Raw genomic sequence first — 23,544 nt, forward strand, 5'->3', positions numbered from 1 at the left:
CTTAGAAATGTGTTACCTATAAATGCATGCACCTCTATGTTAAGATAAGACTAATCATTACAAGAAAAACATAATTCCATTCGTACAAGTTATGTTTCTATTGCAAAATAATGTCTCAAACTTCTCCTTGGGTTGTATAGGAAAGGTAGTGGTTGATGAATGTAAAGTGTGTGTGGATCTAGTGTCTAATATCAAAGTAGGGTAATGTTCAATTGAATAGTATTGTGGGAAAATTATTGCACTAAAATATATATCAATAAAAAAGTACATTGTTCTTAAAGAAAACCCAAGCAACTCTTCAAGCTACTTGAAAATGACATGAGTAAGGAGGATGATAAGAGTAAAATGATGCTCTTAAATCTACTACCATAAATGCCTCGCCCTTTCAACACAAGATATAGCATTCCTACTTGTTATAGAAAAGATCTCACAATTTAATAACCAAGGAATAGAGGCTAGTACATGGAAGGCGTGTGTTGGATGATCATCTTTCTTGTAAGTGGTAAGCCTAACACAAAGAGCATGCATGACTTAACACTTTCAAAGTGACTATACATGCTATAATGAAGAGAATCCAACACAAGAATAGAATCCCTATTATTATTACAAGGCGTACTTTTAGTGGGGAGAGAGAGAGAGAGAGAGAGAGAGAGAGAGAGAGAGAGAGAGAGAGAGAGAGAGAGAGAGAGAGATTTGTTACCATTTATGGGAGGTAAAAGTTACATATGAAACCAAGAGAGTAAAATGTGTATATGATATGAGATGTGTAGAGAGCATCTCCAAGAGCTTTAACAAACTAAGAAATAGATATGAGATGTGATAGTACAATGTGTATATGATATGATATGTGTAGAGATCATCCCTAAGAGCTTTAACAAAACAAAGAAATAGATGGCATAAACAAGGTAGGTAATGTTATAAAGTATACGTATAAACCTCTCTCTAACCTAAACAACTAAAGCAATCTCTTATTTTTTAGGATGTTGGATAAATAATGTGATTTGTAGTATAAATCTCTTACATTTCACTATTTTGCATATTTTTAGCTCTTGGTGCTCTTGAAGTGATGTCATCGCCTTAATGTGAAGTCTGTGTAACGACACTTTAATCTAAACTCTCAAAAAATTGAGTGCATATTTATATGTATCCCCATGTGAAGTATGTAACGACACCTTGCTCTAGACTGGAAATCCTGAGTACATATTACATATGTATCCCCAAGTATCCTTTCATACTTGGCGACACAGTCACAACGAATGCACACAGTGTGAGTGTGTGTATGTATGTATATATACACATATGTGTGTGTGTACACACGCTTGCACACACACACATATATGTATGCATATGTGTGTGTGTGTGTACATATATACATGTGTGTGTGTGTGTGTGTACACACACACATATGTATATATGTATGTATACATATATATATGTAGATATATGTATATATGTACACACACACACATATATGTATACATATATATGTGTGTGTGTATAGATATGTATATATCTGTATACATATATATGTGTGTGTGTATAGATATGTATGTATGAATGTGTATATGTGTATGTATATATGTATGTATGTATATGTGTGTGTGCATGTGTATACTTATATGTGTGTGTGTGTGTAGAGAGAGAGAGAGAGAGAGAGAGAGAGAGAGAGAGAGAGAGAGAGAGAGAGAGAGAGAGGGAGGTTTGTAGTCATTTTACTTTATTAATACACTATTGAGTAAAAAGCTAACAATGAGATAGCACACTTGTAAAAAAAGAATTTTTGTTGAAGGTGTGGATTAGAATTTATTTCGTTTCAAGTTGAAAAATGGAAGAGAATATTACATAGTAGAAACATAAGAATATAAAATTAAGTGGACACACTAGTTGGAAAAACAATCATGTTAAGTGTTTATGATGGTCAAAAGCACTTAACTTGAGCAAGGTATTCTAACTTTTGACAACCTTTTCCTTAAGGTTCACACACTCTCATACATTAACACATACATGATAACATATCTGGCACCACATTTTTAACACCCCCCTTGGTGCCCAAATCATACATGACGTGACATTCTTTGCCCCCCTTGATGGAGAAACATATACGTCACTTAGCCTACATCATGAGGTGATTACATCAACATGACATGAGACATAACATGAATATAGATATAGAACATAATCATATCTAGAAAAGATGTTCTTTTGGAGCATCATCAAGAGTTGCTTCCATCATTATATTTGATTGTTGCTTCTCCTTTGACCAATAATTCTTCTCAAGGTGACCTACCAAGCCATATGCATCACATACAAGCTTGGGCTTGTTCCGATAATGTTGGGCCATCACATGCCCCATCCTTTCACAATGGTTACATTTGATATTGGACTTGCAATAGAAAGTAGCTTCCCCTGCTGCTTGTTGAGTTTTGTTGTGTACCTTTTTGCTTCTTATCCTCTTCAAACAAGGAGGACTCAACACCTTCAATAGTAAGATTTGGAAGACTAGTAAGATTTGTTACCATGAAAGAAAACTCTTGAGGCATGCTTTTAATTAAGGTGGCTATTGCATCCTTCTCATTCACGGGTGCCTTGATACCTGCAAAGATGCATCATAATACTCTTTATCTTACCAACATGCTTTTGATTAAGACGGTTATTGCATCCATCTCATTCACGGGTTCCTTTGATACCTAGAAAGTTAAATCATAATACTCTTCATCTTACCATCATGCTTCACAAAATGAGTCTTTGAACTCCATATCTAGGCCACAGTATTGAATTTTCAGATTTATTTGGAAAATTTTAGCCCTAGCCCCAAACATTTTCTCTAGCTCATCCTAGGCTTCTTTGGCAATGCTCTTTCTTGTTAATGATGTGATGAATGATATTGTCACCTAGACTCAACCCAATGACGGATATGGCTTTTCTATCCTTGCTAACCCAAAGTTTCATTTGAGCATCACTCCCTTACATTGGTTCATCCACCATTCACAACCCACACCTCCTTTTGCATTAACAAGTACATGGTCTTTGTTTGCCATATGTGAAAGCCTTCCTCGCTAAACTTTTCAACTAGAACTTGGCTTGTCATGGATAATGGAAGGTCTTACCATGATTTGTAAATGTATCTTAGTAGTGTCTACTCCCATACAAATATTTGAGAGGTGATTTACCTCAACATTGGGGGTGCTAATGATGATTGAGGTAAATGGTCGTAAGGTAAATGGTCGTAAGGTAAATGGTCGTGAAGATGTGCAAATGTGACAACAACTGAGCATTTTTCCCAAAAAAAATTCGTGCCAGATGTAGTTGTAATTTGGTGTCCATTCCACCTAATTCCTCTTATCCAGTAATGTGCCTTGAAGTGCCCTAGGTGCCCCTAAGAGCTTGGGCTTTATGCTTGGGAGAATGGGAAATGCCAAGTGATTCAAGGCTAGCCACAGTCTTCTACAATGGATAAGGTTGCCTAAAAATGATTAAAAGCTTGATTATGTCTAATGAAACCACTAATTGGTACTAATTCTGAATGTTGAGGATGAAATGAGTTGCCTAGGCTCTAATACCATGATAAAAAATACAAGAGTATGATGGCTGTGGAGTGTATGAAGGTTGCAAATGAAGGCTATGCTGGATTGAAGATGAAAAAATACATAGTTAGAGCATAGTATTAACCCTAATTAGAATGATCAAGATATGAATTAGAACTAATCAAGAACTCACGACTTGCATTGATGAAAATGGGCTTACATGCCACTTGCTAGCTATCCTCCACTTGCTCTCTTGCATCATCCCTTACATTATCAAGATTATCCCTTTTTGACCTGCTTCTAGACTCTTCTTTACCATTTACACTTCACACATCATTCAAACCTTTGACAACCTTTTCCCTAAGGTTCACACGCTCTCATACATTGGCACATACATGATAACACATCCGGCACCACATTTTCAACACAAGAAATGGAACTTAATTATAGCAAATAACAACTCTTGTTATGGGCTTCAATAAATCTCAATTTGGCACTTTAGAAAAACTATCACAATATTGGAGTGTATCCATTAAAGTTTTGGACCATGAAGGAAAGGGCAATGCTATATATACATATGTATATGTGTGTGTGTGTGTGTGTGCGTGCGTGCAGAGAGAGAGAGGGGGGGATACCTATACATAAATATGTATGTTTATATTAGATATATAAAAACTTATATATATAACACAAACACACACATATTTATGTATAGGGATACACAAATATGTGTGTGTGTGTGTGTAGGTATATATATATATATTTATGTATAGGTATATGCACATACACACACACACACACACACACACACATCTCTGTATATATAACACAAACACATACTATACATAAATATGTGTGTGTTATATATATATATATATACATATATAGTTTATATATAAATATACACATATTAACACACACATATTTGTGTATACCTATATACAAATAACACAAACACACACATATTTATGTATAGGTATACACAAATGTGTGTGTGTGTTTGTGCTATATAGATAGAGATGTGTGTGAGTGTGTGTGTGCATATACCTATACACAAATATGTGTGTGCTTATGTAAAGTTAATATGTGTGTATTTATATATAAATCATATCATATTAACATGACCGTTTGCATACCATTGGTAATTGAAGGGCCATTACTTGTACTTTGCAACCCTTTAGCATTTCCATCATTTGAATGCCTTGCATTGCCCACATTAGTATGCACATGGCCTTAATTTACAAACTTAGCATTAATGCCATCATTCTCTTCATCAATTGTGACATGTTACCTAAGCTCCACATCATCTATGTACTCCCCATTGTCATTGTCCAGCATCTCTTGAAGAATATCTGGGTTCTTTCTTTCGGCATATTTATAAGCTTATATTACACACAGTTCACTAACCAAATGACTTCTGATTTTTGCACCCACCAATAGCTTGTTGTTGTGAAGTTTAAGAGACATGCTTCAAGAAAATACAAGGAACAACGTCAAGGAATAACATCAAAACAAGCTCCGTTTACTCTCTGTTTTTGTTTTTCTCCACCGAAAAGCATGTAGCATATATATATATATGTGTGTGTGTGTGTGTGTATATATATATATATATATATGGGCACACACACTATACATATTTATGTATAGTGTGTGTGTGTGTGTGTATATGTATATATATATATGTGTGTGTGTGTGTGTGTATATATATATATATATATATATGGGCACACACACTATACATATTTATGTATACCTACCTACACATGTTTGTGTTCTATATATAATATGTATACAGATACAAAAATAAACACACATATAATACATATAGAGCACCCATGCCAGACTTTCGGTAGATTTGTATTTAGATGGTTGAGAACCTAAGCCAGAAGAGGCTTGCATGGACCTACAATCACAAGAAAATCATAGGTGACCAAATCATCTAAGGCATGCATGATACATGTACTTATAAGGAATCAATATCCCTGATTCCACATTTAAAAAAGATTAGAGTTGATATACCATATACATACATAGTATGCCAACTCGTGCTATCTTCTCTATCCTCCACCATTGTGCACTAAAGAACAATCCACCCTCTACCACTATCCATTGCGAAACTTTGGACAACCAGAAAAGAGTTATCTCTCTCTCTCTCTCTCATAGTAGTGAGCCTCACCTAGCCCATCCTCCACCATTCTTAACCACCCAATAGCTTGCCCTCCCCTCTATCTTGCCAAACTTTATACTCTCTCTCTCTCTCTAAAAGCAAAAAACTAGAGTTCTATTACCAAAGAGCAATGCACAATGGGAGGATGTACTTTTTTTTCCCACTGTTTCACACACACACACGCACACATCTCTCTCTCCCTCTCCCTCTCTCTCTCTCTCTCTCTCTCTCTCTCTCTCTCTCTCTCTCTCTCTCTCTCTCTCTCTCTATGGTAGGGAGACTCTAGACCTCTAACTCTAATTTACAACCCCTGAAAATTTTAATCCCTCTAGATCCTTTTTGTATCCTTCCCACTCCTCCCACCTCTCAAAGGCAATGGCAAAGTGTGTAAAGTCCAAAGACAGAAGAAGAATGTAAAAGAAGAGTCTAGAAAAAGTTGGATTCTTGTTGAAAGAGAGATCTTAGGTGATTTAAAGGGATTTGATAGAGAGAACCATGGAGGGAAATCATGGATTCAAGCTGCCTTGTTTAGGTTATAAATTGTTGTACTTCTTTCTTATTTAAGAGTTGATTGAGACTTGTTTGTGCTTATCATTGAATTCATTTAATCATAATTATATGTATTGTTATCTTGCTTATTTAACTATGAAATTTAATCTTTTCTTCAATGCCTAGCTCATAATCTTAGTTTTGGTATTCAAGTCTTGTTATGGTAATATTAAGATTTTATTAAGATGGGATTAAATCATATTTTTCTAAGAAATCGGATTCAATAGTATGTTTAGAGAATAAGTTAAGCTCCTTGTAGCCTTTTTACTATATCTTGACTTGAGAGAAAGAGGAGAGACACTAGTAAGGTCCTGTGCAAAGTGGAGCAATATCATCTCTTTCCTTCTAGAATATAATCTTAGTAGTAGGCAAGCGCCATCAATATAGTGGGAAACATTTTCTTTGACTAATAATAATTGTTTCCACTACAAATTGTGTGTAGATGTTTATATGGCAGTGATGTGTGGACGTATGCTAATTATTGGCCAGGGTACTTTTTTCCTCCTCCTCAGGAGGTTTTTTTCCCCTCGAGTGTGTGTACAAACTCTTATGAGAGTGTATTAGTGACCTTATCATGCCACTACACTTATGCTTCACTCATTCCCATTAATCTACTTTGTGTGTTGTGACTGTTTGTATCTCTTCTTACTTGATGCATCTCTTTATGTGTTACTATCTTTGTCTCTACTCCAACAAATGGTGTTAGAGCAGGTTCTACTCTTGCCTCTTTGCTCTCATCATCACCTCCTCTTCTAATTGTCTTAGATTGAGCTACCCTCTTAGATGGAGAAGCTATACTCTATTGTGTGTTGTTATAATTCTGACCAAGTTAACACCGTTTTTTTAACTTTTGGGTTGTTTCGGGGAATGTTAAGGTTTCTGTAGATGCCCAGGGGAGTGTAAGTTTGAACTGTCTTTGTTCGATTTTAGGTTTTCTGTTGTGCAACATCATAAATTTGGTGTGCAGACATTGTGTACATATACCATTAGTGTTATAGGGCCATCATCGCCATCGTCATTGACATCACATCTTCAAGCTCATCATCAACAACTTCATTAGCATCATCATCATTGTTATCGACTTTTTGCATCCTTACCACTAATATTTCTACGGTCTGTCATTTTTCATTCACTTTGGAGGTATCTTCATCATCAGTGATTTGCTACTGGCAGTCATCTCAGTTGCATTTAGTGAGCATTGACAATACTTACATGCTATTGGTATAGGGTTTTGATAGCGGTGCTACTTTTCACTGCTACAAATGGTGGATTATTTTCCTCCTCCTCATCAAGGAGGCACAGTCACATCTCGTCATATCCAGTGAAAGGATTTGGTAAGGTTTGTGACATACATTAAAAAGAACTTGCTGTCAGAATCTGCCATTGCTAGGATAGGCCTAGTGGTTAGGTCTATTGATGAGACAGGTGTTGAGTTCATGAAAAGAGTTACAGAGACGTCACTGTGGTATCCGATACCCCAAGCCATGGGCTTTATAGATTGAACATGTATGAGAGATTGACACATAATGCTAAGTTCAGACTGCCACACGTGCTATGAGTGACGGGGAGCTATGGTATGTCCACTTTGGTCACTTGAATTTTGGTAGCTTGTTGTGCCTTAAAAGGCAAGAAATAGTGTCAGAGTTGCCACAACTTGAGGCCCCTATCAAAATTTTCTGTGAGGATTGCATTTTGGGCAAAGATGCAACGTGCATCATTTCCAAAAAATTGATCACTTATGTGCTAAACAAATGCCCTAAAAAGGCTTTGTAGAAGGCTTGTCTTCAGTATATTAGATCTCTAGTAGTTTTGTAATTGAGCTTCACACATATATCAAAGGTAACACAATAATGAAGCTCATCGCAATACATTGAAGCAACAATAGAGTACATTGACATATCTTTGACTAGAACAAAAGCTTAAAGTTTTGCTCAAACTCATGGGACAACTTCCCTTTGAACACTAGCACCTCTCCATACCTAAACAACAAAAACATGGCTTCATGCTCATGTGTTGCATTAGTGCACACATAACTCATCACCCCTTGGATCAATTGAATGTGCATCTCAACATCAGAGCTAAGTAACAAAACTTAAGCATGAGGAGGTGACATCACAAAGTAGCTTGGGACCCCATCCAAAGCTCCAGCCCATCAATGATTATAGCTCCATTAATAGCCCCATGATCCCATTCAAGCAGTGGTTTAAGCTTCCGTGTATCTTTTTTAAGTTTTTAGGATCTATCTAGATACTGCTTAATGTAAAATACCCCTTAGACTACTATAAGGTTAAAAGTCACATCTTTGGAGAATGGGGCTCTTCATATGTTGTGTAAAATGGGAAATTAACTATGAAGCGAATATATATCACCATTGCTTTCTACGCTTTCAAGACTTTCACATCAACTGCTTTGCCAACACAAGTGCAAAGTTAGTTCCACTAATCACTCATCATTGTGTTGTTTCAATCATGGAAACATCACTAAGATTTCAAAAAACATGTAGCTAATCATAAATGAGAAGAATTAGGTTTACCCTTGATGGAGGAAATCATGGAGGTAGTTGTGGACTTGAAGATGCCTTGTTTGGATATAGCTTAATGTACTACTTACTCATTTGATAGCTGATTTCCAACACAATTAGAGCCTTGTTTATGCTTATCATTGAATCTATTTGATTGAGTGTGTCGTTATCTTGCTTCAAATTCAAGCTTTTCTATGATCCTCCCTAGCTCATAATTCTATCTTGCTTTACCTCCTCATTATGTCTTCCTTTACCTCCTCATTATGTCTTCCTTTACCTCCTCATGCACCCCTTCTACATTACCCCTTCCCTTTCTCTTCTTCTATCCACCACCCCCCCCACTCTTCCCCCCTTTTGCTCCCCTTGGGTTCCCTTTATGAGCCACCTCCCCCTCTGGGGGGGGGGAGAGAGAGAGAGAGAGAGAGAGAGAGAGAGAGAGAGAGAGAGAGAGGTGTTCCCAAGCGGATGAACTTTAGTAGGAGGGGGGGGGATTTCTTGGGATTTTGGGTAGATTGGGTACGCTAGGTGTGTGATGCAAGGGGGTAGGTGGGACATTTGATGTGTCTTGCCCACTTAGCCGCTTCACCCATTTACCTACCACATGGCCAACAACTCCACAACATCAACACATGTGGCAATGCCATTAGTGGAACTGCTTATAGTTACATACATACATACATACATACATACATACATACATACATATATATATATATATGTATGTATATATATATCGTATGTATGTACATATGATATATATATGTATGTATACATATGTATATACATATATACATATATCATTTTTGCATGCATGTGATATATGTATGTATGCATATGTACATACATACATACATACATGTATGTATGTGTGTACATACATGTATGTATGTATGTATGTATGTATGCACATACATACATACATGTATGTATGTGCAAGGGCATGTGTAAAGGTCCATTAGTTTCACTTCTTGCCCCAACAAGCCTTTCCCTTATACTTTTGGCTACTATGTCTTGATGGGAGAGATCCTTGGCATACTCCTCAAACCTCTTAGTTACTACTTCCACTTGTAGTATCTTCTCAGCTTGAATTCTTGTAAGCTTTCTAAATATGAGATTGTTCTTGCTTTCCTATATGATTTGTTTGTCTATTGCTCTAATCCAATACCATACTCCCTCTAGTGTTGGATTCATTCTTTTAGTCTCATGGTAAGATTTGCTTTCGTTGCATGGCCTCCTTCATCCTAGCTGTTGTTATCCAATTTTTCATTCCAATTCATAGGGCTCGTACTACTTGGAATTCCCAAAGTAAATGGAAATGAGCCTCTTTGTACTTACAGCACAAGGGACAACAATCAATAACTTTTGCCTATTTAGAGATCTTGTCCTAGTTGGAAATTTTTCATACAACACTCTCCCCAATAAGATGTTCAATTTAGAATGTCCTGCTGCCTTCTGGAATGAATATATGCATTGTCAAGGGCTTTATTTATTTTTTATTTAGTTTCACAAAGAATACTTTGTTTGTTTTCCAACTCTATTCCAGTATGGGCTTGATACTATTATTGATTATAGGATAGACTAAGATTCTCCAAACAAGGAATAGAGATCTCCTTTATTTACTCTTGGTGTGGAGAAGGGGACACAATGTACATTTACACTTTTTAATGGTCCAAAGCCACTTAAGATGTGTAAGGCTCAAGCATGTAATTTAGGCCCTTTACAACTGCATCTAGGAAACTTTGAATTTTCTCCTAAAAATCTAGAGGGAGGGAGATGGAAGGGGGAGACTCCCCGTCCACAAACTGGGGTGGGGCAGATCCCCCAAAGGTGGGGATTCCTCCTTTGTTTTTTCCATGAATTTGCACACTAGAAATTCGAATGTAGGGAGATGGATGGGAGAGACTCCCCATCCACGAACTTAGGCAGGTTTGGGGTACCCTTTCCCCCTAAAATTTGGGGGATGGGGGCAATGTGTAAACGGCTACGTTTCCTAAATTTTGGTGAGAAACACCGGTTTATATACACTACTCACACACCCAACTATGGTTACAGGATGTGCAACACTGTAGAGAGCACAGATCGAACCTGCACCACCGACTAGGACTTCGTCCACTTAAACCACTCCACTTCAGCCGTGTTCGTAGAACGGCTTCTTGTGACAAGCTTGGTGAAGATTGCTGGTTAGGACCCTTTTTATAAGAATGACTTATAATGATTTGAACGGAGTTGTAACTTGGATGGCTTTTATGGAACAAAGATATTTTTTGGAGAGTCGAGAGATGGAAATAGAATGGCAGCCAGATTTTTGATAAGGAGTTAGTACTTTCTCCTTTTTGAAGCCGTAATTATTGAGGCCATGGGGCCGAGGACATGTTCGTTCGTACCCTACTGGGCTGCCACGTACATCCGGTCACACGTGTGGTATTCACCTTCGGGAAATAAGATACTAAACTAAATAGAGATGGTAGAGTACATACAGCAAGGAAGGAAGCCATTCCTATTTTACCCAACGCACCATTGGGTAGGGACCAGGGTTGCCGCGTTGGGGCCTACACGTGCAGGCGGCGAGGAGGCGGAGGTGTAATATTCGGGATCACCGGGTAACGCGTTCACACGACTCCCTCCCCTTCCCTTCCTTCCCCATCACGACTCACGAGCTCCCGAGGGAGAAGTGAACTGAAACTGTACAGTACTTCTAGGCCGCCTATACATGATCGCGTTTGAGGTAGGTAGAGATGGACATTGATTGAAGAGGAGGGGAAAGTTGGGCATCATTTACTTACGGGTGTGAGGAGAGGCTACCTTGGAGGAAAGTGGCTTTTTGTTGTGTTGTTTGGGATGAAGAAGTAGGCTTGTATTCAATGAAATTCTGGAAACTCGCTTGGATCTTGAGAGAGGGGTTGACATTTCGCAGTAGCAGTAGCAGTAGCAGTAGCAGGAGTTGAGCGAAGCACAGAAAGGTGCATCTTGCGACGGATCGTTAGCAGCACATTTCGGAAAGCAAAGGTTATGGCACAGGTGGAGGAGGTCTGATTTGGTCCCCAGTCTTGGACGCGATTGCTGGAGTCTTGGTGCCGAATTCTTGTAAGGCTTGGCCTTGTGGGATCTGTGCTTGGTGTTAGGGTAAGAGGAGGAGGTGGTGCACGTAGAGGGGAAGGAGGAGGAGGTGGTGGTGGTCTGCCAAGATGCGAGCTGGAGTTAGCACGGTGCAGCAAACGCTGACCCCCGAGGCAGCGGCCATCCTGAAGCACGCAGTGGCGGAGGCGTGCAAGCGTGGGCACGCTCAAGCCACCCCCCTCCATGTGGCTGCCACTATGCTTGTAGCGCCCAGCAGCCCCCTGCGCCGTGCCTGCCTCCAGACCCACCCGCATCCCTCCCACCTGCCCCATTGCCGTGCCCTTGAGCTCTGCTTCAACATCGCGCTGGAGCGACTTCCGGCCGCGCCAGGCCCCCTTCCGTGTGGGCAGCCCTCCTACTCTAATGCCCTTGTGGCAGCCCTTAAGCGTGCCCAGGCCCACCAGCGGCGAGGCTGCCCTGAGCAGCAACAGCAGCCCCTCCTGGCTGTCAAGGTAGAGCTGGAGCAGCTTGTCATCTCCATCCTGGATGACCCCAGTGTCAGCCGCGTCATGCGGGAAGCTGGATTTAATAGTACTGATGTGAAGAACCACCTTGAGGATGTGGTCAGCCTCATGGCTACTCATCATTCTATCACTCACAGTGTAACAGATGCTGTCCGCCTTCCCTTGGGTGCTGCTGCCATTGATCAGATGGCCTTTCGAGGTACACCATCCATATTTGGGAGTTTTGCCCTTCCTCACCTGTCTCCATACACTGGGTGCGGTCTGTCACAGGAAAGAAGTGATACCCAATTTCACATTCGCTCTCTAAGGACACAGTCACCCTATATGAACTCTGTTCTCCTAAAGCCTGGTTGCACAGAATCGCTACTCAGTGGAGGTGATGATTGCAGGCGAGTGCTGGATGTCCTGATGAAGAAAAAGAGGAGGAATCCTGTGCTAGTGGGGGACTCTGCGGTCAGAGTGGATACTGTCATCAGGGATGTTGCGCAGCATCTGGAGAGAGGTGATGTGCCTGAGCAACTCCAAGGTGTCAAAGTTGTCTCAGCAAAGCTCTCATTCATGACCCTGATGAGTGCTTCCAAGGAGGATTTACAGGCACGGTTCGTGGAGTTGAACAATTCTGTGCGAGAGCTCATATCCGTTGGAGGTGCAGTTGTTGATTTGGGGGATTTGCAGTGGCTGCTACAGCTGAAGGCTTCAGCATCTCGATTTTCAGGATTCTGCCCTGCGCAACATGCAGTCTATGAAATAAGGGAACTTTTTGCTCGGCATCAAGACTGTGGGTGTATTTGGTTGATAGGCACAGCTACAAATCAAACATACCATAGTTGTCAAGTCTTTTATCCAGCTTTAGAGAATCAGTGGGAGCTACAACCAGTGCCTGTTGGTGCCTCAGGACAATCAAGTCTCTCTTCCAGGTTACTGCACACCATATACTCTTTAGAAAGGAAAATGAAGACTTGCCTCAAGTGTCCTGTGTGTGGTATTTCCTGTCTTTTACAGAGATCCAGTTTGTGTGTGCACATCGTTTTAAGTTTGGGAGCCTGTATATACTACTAGTTTTCCTCATAACGTAGATCAGCTTGGCTCAAAAGCTTGTTGCAGTGTTGGGCTGACACTTAGTGTCTGGTTAGTAATGCTGAAGTGTTTCTTTCTAAGAAGTGTGCTCTGACTGCAGGTACAGGATGCAGGAAGCTGGCATCAATGTTACAGATTCCTCACTTACGCTGTCACTACTTCCATTGCCTGTTACAGCTTTGAAATTGAGTTCACCTGATGAGGAAGGTGGAGAAGAGCTCACCTGCTGCTCTGATTGTATGACAAAGTATGAGAAAGAGGCTGTGCTGCTTCGCGAACAGAAAGAAGTTGGGCAGTCAGATTCACCCCAATCTTGTTCTTCTTCAGTCGAAACCCCTAGTAAAGTTCCCCCTGTTGATCAGACTGTGCAGTCTGCAAGTACCACACAGCCAGTGCTGCCCTTGTGGCTCCAAAAAGCTCTTCCCAGCAGCAGCACAAACATCACAGCTTCTGTTGCTTCATCTATTGAGGTTAGTGAGCTATCTTCTACATTCATAAGGCAAAAGAATTTTTTTCATGAATCATGGCTTTGGTGATAACTTGCTGTCATTGCACGTTAGTGCAATTCCGTTGATGTATTCTCTCCCTTGTGATCTGTTACAAACTTTTGGCATTCCTATCTTTTGTTTCGGTTCCAGGCTGTGATAAGCATGAGAGTCAGATGGCTCCATGCAGAGGACCGAACTTCTCTTGAGAGGGAGGACATTGGTAGCTTCCTCATATCTTGTTGTATGCTTATTAGTGGAGTAAAGCATACCCTCCTATATGCTGCAGATCATGTGCACTTTGGAGGTTTTTGTGATCTTGTCTGCTTTACCTGTAAGGACCACGTCCTGCATGATTACCAGTGGTTAGCTTTCTAATACTGAGTAGCATGAGGAATCTGGCATCCAGCTCACTGCCCAACCATTCAGCCTCTTAGGCTCACCCCCCCGAGTTGGAGGTCTATAGGTGTCTAGAGCCATAGCTTATATGTGCATTAAGTCCTTGTTATGACACCAACTTGATTGTGCATTATACGGTTATTACTTTGTGAAAAAAACTGGTTAATTTTCTTTCTAGCATTTTTTTTTTCTGGGTGCTTTTTAACGAACAAGCTTTTTGTTCTTCCCATAGCTATGTTGCATGCTTCTCCTCCCTCTACACAAAAAGCAGCGAATTGATTTTTCCGTCTTGTGTGCATTATCTCCTTGGTTGGGGAGTGTTTCTTAAACCTTTTTACGTGTGCAAGGATTATTGAGTGAAGTATATACTACACTTTTGTGCAAGACCAAAGAGAAAAGTTGGTTTCGGATGGAATGGGGTAGCCCTGAAATGAGGGTGTTGACTTGAGTTGTTTTGGATGGCCAAGGCTTTCCATGCCACACTTTGTGCTCCTTGTCCATTAATGAATTGGAATAATTGTTTTTCACTAGTAGCAATCATATTCTTGTATCAACCTGTAAGGGTCCATAGACCATGCCCAAGGATCATTTGACCTAGAAATGAGGTTTCAAAGACCCGACATCGCATGACCGCGGTAGATTGTGGCCAATGATTCACCACCCAATCATAGGTTTAGTGCCTCGAGCTTAAGGTCTGATTGCCGCGAGCTTGCTTGGTACCGATGGCCCCAAACCACCCACATTGCAGTCCCATGGCCATGAGGTCTTGCACGCCCTAGGTAGCCCTCGTGTCTACCACGTGGATACCTCAATAACTCATAAGTGCCCCCAAGATCACTTATATAGCAATGGCCCTTGCTTTATTTATAAGCTTTCTTGCTTATTTTATTAAGCTCTAGACCTCATCTTGTTAGCACCCTTAACCCATGTGTGAACCCTCCATTTACCACCCAATCGGTCCACCCGTGCTTTCTCATTATGTACGTACATTGGATTGGCGTACATGGCAGTTGCATATGCCGGGGATTGATGCCACTCATGTGATAGCGGGGACTTGGCTTTCCGCTGGGACTTGTGCTTGTGTGTACATGCCCGGAAATACGTGGAGGATTGGTGTTCCATTGGGTCAGGTACCTTGTGTACTTGCCTGGAGTACGTATATTTTTTTTGGTATAGTTTCATGAAGGGGGATTGTCCATACCAATGCTGCATTGCATAACATCTTTATGTGCTTGCTTGCAATTGAAATTGCATGCTGTTTTCATGCTTGCCTAACCAATGCGTAGTTTCGGGTAAGGGGATGCCCGCCCGTGAATGTCATGTGCACAGTGCGTATCTACCGTGTGCTATACGCATGCAAGACTAGTTTCGAGGCTTGGGGAAGCTTGGAACTAGGCAGGCTGATTGATGAGCTGAGTTAGGGAAATACTAACGGGCGGGCACCCAAGTATGGACGGGCGGGCGGCCAAGTGTGGACGCCCGATGACCGGCCAAGAGCCTATAAAAGGGTGGCCAAGGTTAGTTATTGTATGATAGAGAGTCTCGCGAGTTTGTGAGAGCTCTATGGTCTTGGAGCCTGGATCTAGTGCAGACGTGCACCTGCTTTATGCAGCCGAGGCCGGCAGCAATCTCGAGGCCCGCGAGGGCAGCTTCGTGGCGGTACGGGACGTCACGAGGAGGAGATTTGTCACGTGCATCCCGCACTTGGATGCCTCGTAGACATTTCTGTACAGAAGGTGCAGGACCTGGGATGGTGAACTGGTCCCATGTGAGCCCAGTCCGGGACGAGTCAGCCAGGGATCCATCTCAGTCGTCCGAGGTCAGGTGTGCATTGTCCTGCACATGAGTCCAAGGTCAGGTGTGCATTGTCCTGCACATGAAGCAGTGCCAGTCCACGCTGTGAGTCTCCCTCTGGAATGATGTCGGATGTGCTGTGTATCTGGTTTGCAACTGGATGCCAGACATCTGTAGGCATGTAGTTTGCATGTAGAGATGGGGACAGCCCATAGGGCTACCCCAGGACAAGGGTTTGCATGTGCATACTTAGATGGGCATGGGGGAGGTGTAGAAGCACCCCCAAGGGGCCAGGAGGGCCCAAGACTTTGCCCACCAGCCAAGGCAAGGGCTGGAGGGGCAGTCGGCCAGCTCCAGAGCCTCTGGACAGGCAGCCGACAGAGGTTTAAGCCCTAGACAGTAGGCAGCCAGGTGTAGGGGCAGTCCCCACACCCATGCGCAGCATGCCCAGCAGCCAGGGGCTGTCCCAAAGTCATGCGCAGGCTGGACAGGTGTGAAAACACTTTATTAAAGTGTGAACACAGATTATTACAAGACTCAGTCGTGGGGCTGTTATGAGCAGGCCGACTGGATGATAGGAGGGGTATAAAAGCCCAAGCCAAGATCTCAATGGGATCATCTCATAATTCACCAAGAGCCTCAAGCATTCAAGGGCCAGGACAGCCAAGGGTTTGCTAAAGCTAAGGGGTGAAGGACTGAAGGTCAAGGGCAGGTTTTCCAGCCAAGAAAAGGTCAAGTACTTTGTATTTGTTTCAGATTTACATCATTCTAATAAAGCAAATACACCATCCGTGGTGGGGGCCCTACAGAGGGTAATTGGGACCCAATACTGTGTCCTTCTCCATCTCCCCCTTCTCTCTCTATTTTCTGCACATCGTCTTTCAGTTTTGTGCGTTAATTCCGTCGCGAAAAGAGTGCTGTTTTCTGAGTTTTGAAGTACCGATCCTTCTCCGAAGCTTCCGCATATCACAGTGGTATCAGAGCCTACTTCAAGGACGAAGATTCAGCAAAGAAAACCAGAAAATTTTTCGCTCGTGTGGTTGGTTTTTAGACGCCGGTGGACTACCCCTTTCGGAGTGACTCCTGTCCCTCGAAGGACGGTTGGTTTTTAGCCTCCGGAAGCCCCCGGAAGCCCCCGGAAGTCTCCCACACAGATAGTGGATGGTCAGATTGCGTTCCGGAAAGGAACTGCATATTCTCGCTATGGCGAGCTTTGGCGACGAGAGAGAACCAGAACCATGGGACCAGAGTGCACCAGGCAGCCCAGCTAGGGCACCCAGCTTGAGTGTACAAGACATGTTCCAGCAGATGATGCGAGCAATCGCAGACCAGACAACCAAGTTGGACGAGCAGAAGGCGCGGATTTTGGCTCTGGAGGAGCGTTCTCGCTCTCCAGCGTCGCGTTTTCCATCTCCTCCTCCCTCTCCTTCCGTACCCCAGATACCAGATCCTCGTCACAGGGACCCTCTCGAGGGGTCACAGCCGCAGTCAAGCTCCTTGCTTGAGATGCAGATACGGGCATTGGAGATTCGACAATGAGAAGACGAAGCCATGCGACGAGTGGAACACGGGCGTTACCTCCGAGCTTTGGACGCCAGATTGACACCGGCGGCGCCCTCGAATCATTTTCCCGAGAAAATGAACTTCAGTAAGTATAATGGTAAACTCGATCCCACTACTCTGTATTCATGGTTACATCAATTTGAAGCTTACTTTGCCGCAGTTAGGAAATCAGATATTGACAAAGTGATCTTAGCCAGTTGGTATTTGGAAGGTGAGGCCATTCCTTGGTGGACTCAGTGGGCTCATGCCCACACCAGATCAGGTATGGCAGCTTATGGGTGGGACGAGTTCGTCCGTGACCTTAAGCAGCGGTTTTTACCGCCCCACTACCTTGAGCGACTCGAAGACGAGTTCAGGGGAGCGCGTCAGAACGCGCAACCAGTCCTTCAGTTTGCCAATAGAATTTCGACCTTGTGTCTACAATTAGGCTTATCTGATGCGGACAAGAAAGGGCAGTTTTTGTATGGCCTGGACACGCACATCCAATGGGAGGTGCGTATGTTTAGACCAGCCACCTTTGAGGACGCACTCTCGCTTGCGCAGAGTGCAGAAATGAAACACAATGGTGGCAAGCCTAAGACTTCCCAGCCGGCTTCTCCCAAGGCTAACACCTCGGGGGGCAAAAGCCAGAACCAGACGGGGTCTTCCCCAGGACAGAGCCCGGGAGCCTCTGGCTCCAAGAACTCGAACAATGCGTCTAAGCTTACTCCAGACCAGAAAGCGGAGGCAGGCAAGACAGGTGGCAAGTTGAGTGCTGAGGAGCTTGCTCAGTACAGGAAGGAGGGTAGATGTTACTTTTGTCACACAAAAGGACATACTTCTCGGGATTGTCCGAAGAAGCCTCCAAAGGCCGCCGCCGCCTCCACAGCTTCCGTGGTGAGCACAGCTCCCACACAGACCCCAGTGGCTACCCCTAGTTCTTCAACCCCCGGTGCTTCAGTTGGAGCAATTATTAGCCGGGAGCTCGAAGATAAGCAGAAGGGCGCCCATGACCAGGAGTATGAGCGCAACGAATTGCTCAAGTCCTTTGGCTACATAGGTGGCCAGAGAGTCGTTGTCTTGTTTGACAGCGGCAGCACGGAGGATGTGATCACGGAAGAGGCCGCTAGGCGTGCCCGTTTCGAGCTCACTCCGGTGGACAAACAAGTTGAGGGTTTTAGCACAGGTATGACTACGAGCGTCAAGTATGAAGCTCTAGGTGCTAAATTAGTCATTCAGGGCATAGAGTTCGTGCGTGATTTTATGGTTGCCCCTCTTGTAGGAGCAGACATAATTTTGGGGATCCAGTGGTTTCACAAGTTTCTCCCTGATGTCAAGTGGGACAAGCACACGTTCCAGATTGATCGGAATGTGTCAAACACCCCTGTGACCATTAAGTGTGAGCCAGGTATTCCAAACTTTCCGCTCATAAGCCACTTGCAGGCTAAGCGAGCAGTCAGGAAAGGCGCACAGTGTGCGATGATTTACATCCAGACAGCCCAGACGGTGGCCAGTGCTTCCGAAAAGTACTCGGTTCTCCATGAAAAGTTCCAGAAGATTTTTCTTCGGGACAGTCTCCCTCCCCAGCTTCCCCCGTCCAGACCGGAGGATCACAAGATTGACCTCCTCCCAGGCTCGGAACCCCCGAGCAAGTTTCCGTATCGCCTTTCTAAGGCAATGGAATCGGAGTTGGACCGCCAACTCCAAGAATTGTTGCAAGCTGGCTTCATCCGCCCCAGCGTGTTGCCGTTTGCAGCACCGATCCTGTTTGTCAAGAAGAAAGATGGGTCTTCTCGGTTGTGTGTCGATTATCGTGCACTCAACAAGCTGACTATCAAAAGCAGATTCCCGATGCCTCGAATTGACTATATTCTCGAGAGGCTGAATGGAGCTAAGGTGTTCTCTAAATTGGATTTAAAGAGTGGGTACCACCAGGTTCGGATTGTTGAGGGGGACATCCCCAAGACAGCTTTCCGTACAGAACGGGCCCACTATGAATTTGTGGTCATGCCATTTGGTTTGACGAACGCCCCAGCTACATTTAACCGCATGATGATGCGTATTTTCCGGGAGTTGATCGGAGTGTGTGTGTTCATATTTCTGGACGACATACTCATATTTTCAGCTACAGTTGAGCAGCATGACATTGATGTGGAGAAAGTCCTTAAGTTGCTGGAAAGCAACGAGCTCTATATCAATGAAAAGAAGTCAGAATTTTATCTGTTCCAGGTACATTACTTGGGATATATAATCAGTGCCGAAGGCATTCGACTTGATCCGGCTAAAGTGGCCGAGATTGTTAACTGGGAAGTACCTCAGACTGCTTATGACATTAGATCATTTGTGGGTATATGCCAGGCATATTCCACCCACATTGACAAGTTTTCTGATCTCTCGGCAGACCTCACCGATCTGCTAAAGGGAGTGAAAACAAGGAGGCAAAAGATTCGAATGACTCCACGAGCGTTGGAGGCATTCCAGAACCTCAAGGTGGCTTTGTCAGAAGCGCCTTGTTTAGCCCTTGCCTCATGGGACGAACCATTTCAGGTGATCACCGATGCGATTGGAGGTGTATTGCGACAGAATGGTCATCCAGTAGCTTACATGTCTCGTAAGTTACTGCCCGCCGAAAAAATGTGTGGATACCGTCGCTTCAAGATTCTACTGGCATTCTTGCAATTTTTTGCATTGTCCATCACAATTTGATACTCAGTCTACGATCGTGAGCTCCTAGCAGTCATTCAGGCCTTGAAACATTGGAAACATTTCCTGTATGGCCGTGACTTCGAGGTTCGCACTGACCATCAGGCATTGCGCTGGATTCAGACAATGCCAAGTGCACAGTGGAGTGATCGACAACACCGCTGGAGTCAGATATTCCAGCAGTTCGGTGGAATGATTGAGTACCTTCCATTAAAGGCCAATCCAGTGGCCGACGCTTTGAGCAGGAAGGGACAAGTATCTGCGATTCAGACCACTAGACTAGACCTTGTTGGTACAGGACTAGAAGACATGAAGCACACGTATGCGAATGCCGAGGAATTCGGTACACAGTGGGAACAGGCATTGGATGCCACAGGACCATGCCATTTTCTGATACGCGATGGTTGGCTTTACTACAAAGGCCGACTGTGTGTCATGAAATCATTCCGGGCAGTTCTTCTCCATGATGCCCATGACGCCATTACAGGTGGTCATAGGGGCATGAATTCGACTCTGGAGAAGTTATTGGCCAAAGATGAGGCGTGATGTGTTTACTTATGTACAACGCTGTGACATTTGTCAAAAGGTGAAAGCTCCTCGTGGAAAGAAGATAGGGTTGTTACAGCCTTTGCCAATTCCTGAGGGTCCTTTCCAAGACATTTCGATGGACTTTGTCACAAATCTGCCTCCCAGTCCGAGTAAGCGCAATACACAGTGTTTGACTATTGTTGACAGGTTCAGCAAATTTGTGATGCTTATTCCTTGCAGGGCCAATGTGACCGCCGAAGATGTTGCCCAGCTTTTCATTCGGCATTGGTACCCGATTGGTGGGATTCCTAGGACCATAGTGTCAGACCGAGATGCCAAGTTTACCAGTCATTTTTGGAGGGCATTGTTTGATAATTTTGGTACTAAGTTGAATTTTTCCAGTGCATTCCACCCACAGACAGATGGCCAGACAGAGATATACAACCAGTTGGCCTTTGATGTGCTGAAGTGTTATGTCCACGATCAGCAAGGTAAGTGGGAATCGTTTTTGCCTTTAGTTCAAGCTGTTTTAAATGACTCTTTTTCTTCAGCTATTGACAGGACTCCATATGAGGCAGCGTTTGGAAGACCTTTCCAGTCGTTGTTAACCAGGACGTCGTCTTCAGTATCGGAGGCGAACAGAGTGACGGAGTCTTACCAGGAGATCCTAGAGTCCGTCAAAGACAGATTGGCTAAAGCGCAAGAGGCCTACACTCGACAGGCCAATAAAGACCGAAGGGACATGAAGTTTTCGGAAGGAGATTGGGTTTATCTTCGGATTATGAAGCAAAGATTGAAGCAGGTGGGCAAGCGATGCCCAAAGTTGTCTTTCAGGAGCTTCGGACCTTTCCCCATCCGGAAAAAGATTAATGAGGTGTCTATGCAGTTAAAGCTACCTCCGAGTTGGACTATGCACGATGTATTTCATGTCAGTTGGTTAAAGCCATATGCAGGTCCACCCCCTTCAGAGGTCAAAGACGAAGCGGAACCAGACATTATTGATGAAGCAGAAGTAATGGTTCCAGAACAGATCCTTCTGCACCGTTTCAAGCATGGCTCAGGCCGAAGACTACGACAGTTCCTCACGAAGTTTCAAGACCGAGGAACTCATGAAGCGGTATGGCTCGACAAGGAATTTTTCGAAGATTATCCGGCTTTATTGACGGATTATTTGGAGGCTATGCAGCTTCCGTCAAGTTAAGCAAAAGGGGATGTCACGTGCATCCCACACTTGGATGCCACGTAGACATTTCTGTACAGAAGGTGCAGGACCTGGGATGGTGAACTGGTCCCATGTGAGCCCAGTCCGGGACGAGTCAGCCAGGGATCCATCTCAGTCGTCCGAGGTCAGGTGTGCATTGTCCTGCACATGAGTCCAAGGTCAGGTGTGCATTGTCCTGCACATGAAGCAGTGCCAGTCCACGCTGTGAGTCTCCCTCTGGAATGATGTCGGATGTGCTGTGTATCTGGTTTGCAACTGGATGCCAGACATCTGTAGGCATGTAGTTTGCATGTAGAGATGGGGACAGCCCATAGGGCTACCCCAGGACAAGGGTTTGCATGTGCATACTTAGATGGGCATGGGGGAGGTGTAGAAGCACCCCCAAGGGGCCAGGAGGGCCCAAGACTTTGCCCACCAGCCAAGGCAAGGGCTGGAGGGGCAGTCGGCCAGCTCCAGAGCCTCTGGACAGGCAGCCGACAGAGGTTTAAGCCCTAGACAGTAGGCAGCCAGGTGTAGGGGCAGTCCCCACACCCATGCGCAGCATGCCCAGCAGCCAGGGGCTGTCCCAGAGTCATGCGCAGGCTGGACAGGTGTGAAAACACTTTATTAAAGTGTGAACACAGATTATTACAAGACTCAGTCGTGGGGCTGTTATGAGCAGGCCGACTGGATGATAGGAGGGGTATAAAAGCCCAAGCCAAGATCTCAATGGGATCATCTCATAATTCACCAAGAGCCTCAAGCATTCAAGGGCCAGGACAGCCAAGGGTTTGCTAAAGCTAAGGGGTGAAGGACTGAAGGTCAAGGGCAGGTTTTCCAGCCAAGAAAAGGTCAAGTACTTTGTATTTGTTTCAGATTTACATCATTCTAATAAAGCAAATACACCATCCGTGGTGGGGGCCCTACAGAGGGTAATTGGGACCCAATACTGTGTCCTTCTCCATCTCCCCCTTCTCTCTCTATTTTTTGCACATCGTCTTTCAGTTTTGTGCGTTAATTCCGTCGCGAAAAGAGTGCTGTTTTCTGAGTTTTGAAGTACCGATCCTTCTCCGAAGCTTCCGCATATCACAAGATTGGTCGGTACGTCAACCTAGTTAGCTCAGCTCGTGGCTCGGTGGGGACAGCCAAGACTGTGGGCTCGCCCACGGCTGTCATGGTTGGGAGGTGAGTCAGGCCTGCACCCCCTTGCTTGTTTGTTTGTTCGTTTGTTTGCAGGATTCGAGTTTCGAACCAAGATCGATCACGAGGGAGGATCCGTGGGGATTTGACAGTGGTATCAGAGCGTACCTCGTGAACGAGCAAGTCGGTAGGTAGAGAAGAAGAGGTCGAAGAACGGTATGTGTTAAAAAGCTTGCTGTTTTTTCTGTGTATACTGCAGTTTTTACTCCTTGAATGCATTTGATATATATTCTCCACCTCTATCTGAGCGGAGTGTTTGGACTTTACATCCAC

The 23,544-nt window shown here is 43.8% G+C and overlaps 1 protein-coding gene across 1 annotated transcript in view; it reads left to right on the top strand.

Annotated features, from left to right (window-relative positions):
- Nucleotides 1–11,222: 11,222 nt before the first annotated feature.
- LOC147609684 (protein SUPPRESSOR OF MAX2 1-like) overlaps nt 11,223–23,544 on the top strand; it is a 29,667-nt gene continuing 17,345 nt past the window's right edge. The window contains exons 1-2 of the mRNA XM_086788041.1: nt 11,223–13,259; nt 13,520–13,889. Coding sequence (XP_086644167.1) covers nt 11,947–13,259; nt 13,520–13,889 — 1,683 coding nt within the window. The 5' untranslated portion in view covers nt 11,223–11,946. The remainder of the gene's footprint in view (nt 13,260–13,519; nt 13,890–23,544) is intronic.

Source organism: Cibotium barometz, chromosome 51 (assembly GCF_041138505.1).
Source record: "Cibotium barometz isolate CiBa-2024 chromosome 51, ASM4113850v1, whole genome shotgun sequence".
Classification (NCBI taxonomy): domain Eukaryota; kingdom Viridiplantae; phylum Streptophyta; class Polypodiopsida; order Cyatheales; family Cibotiaceae; genus Cibotium; species Cibotium barometz.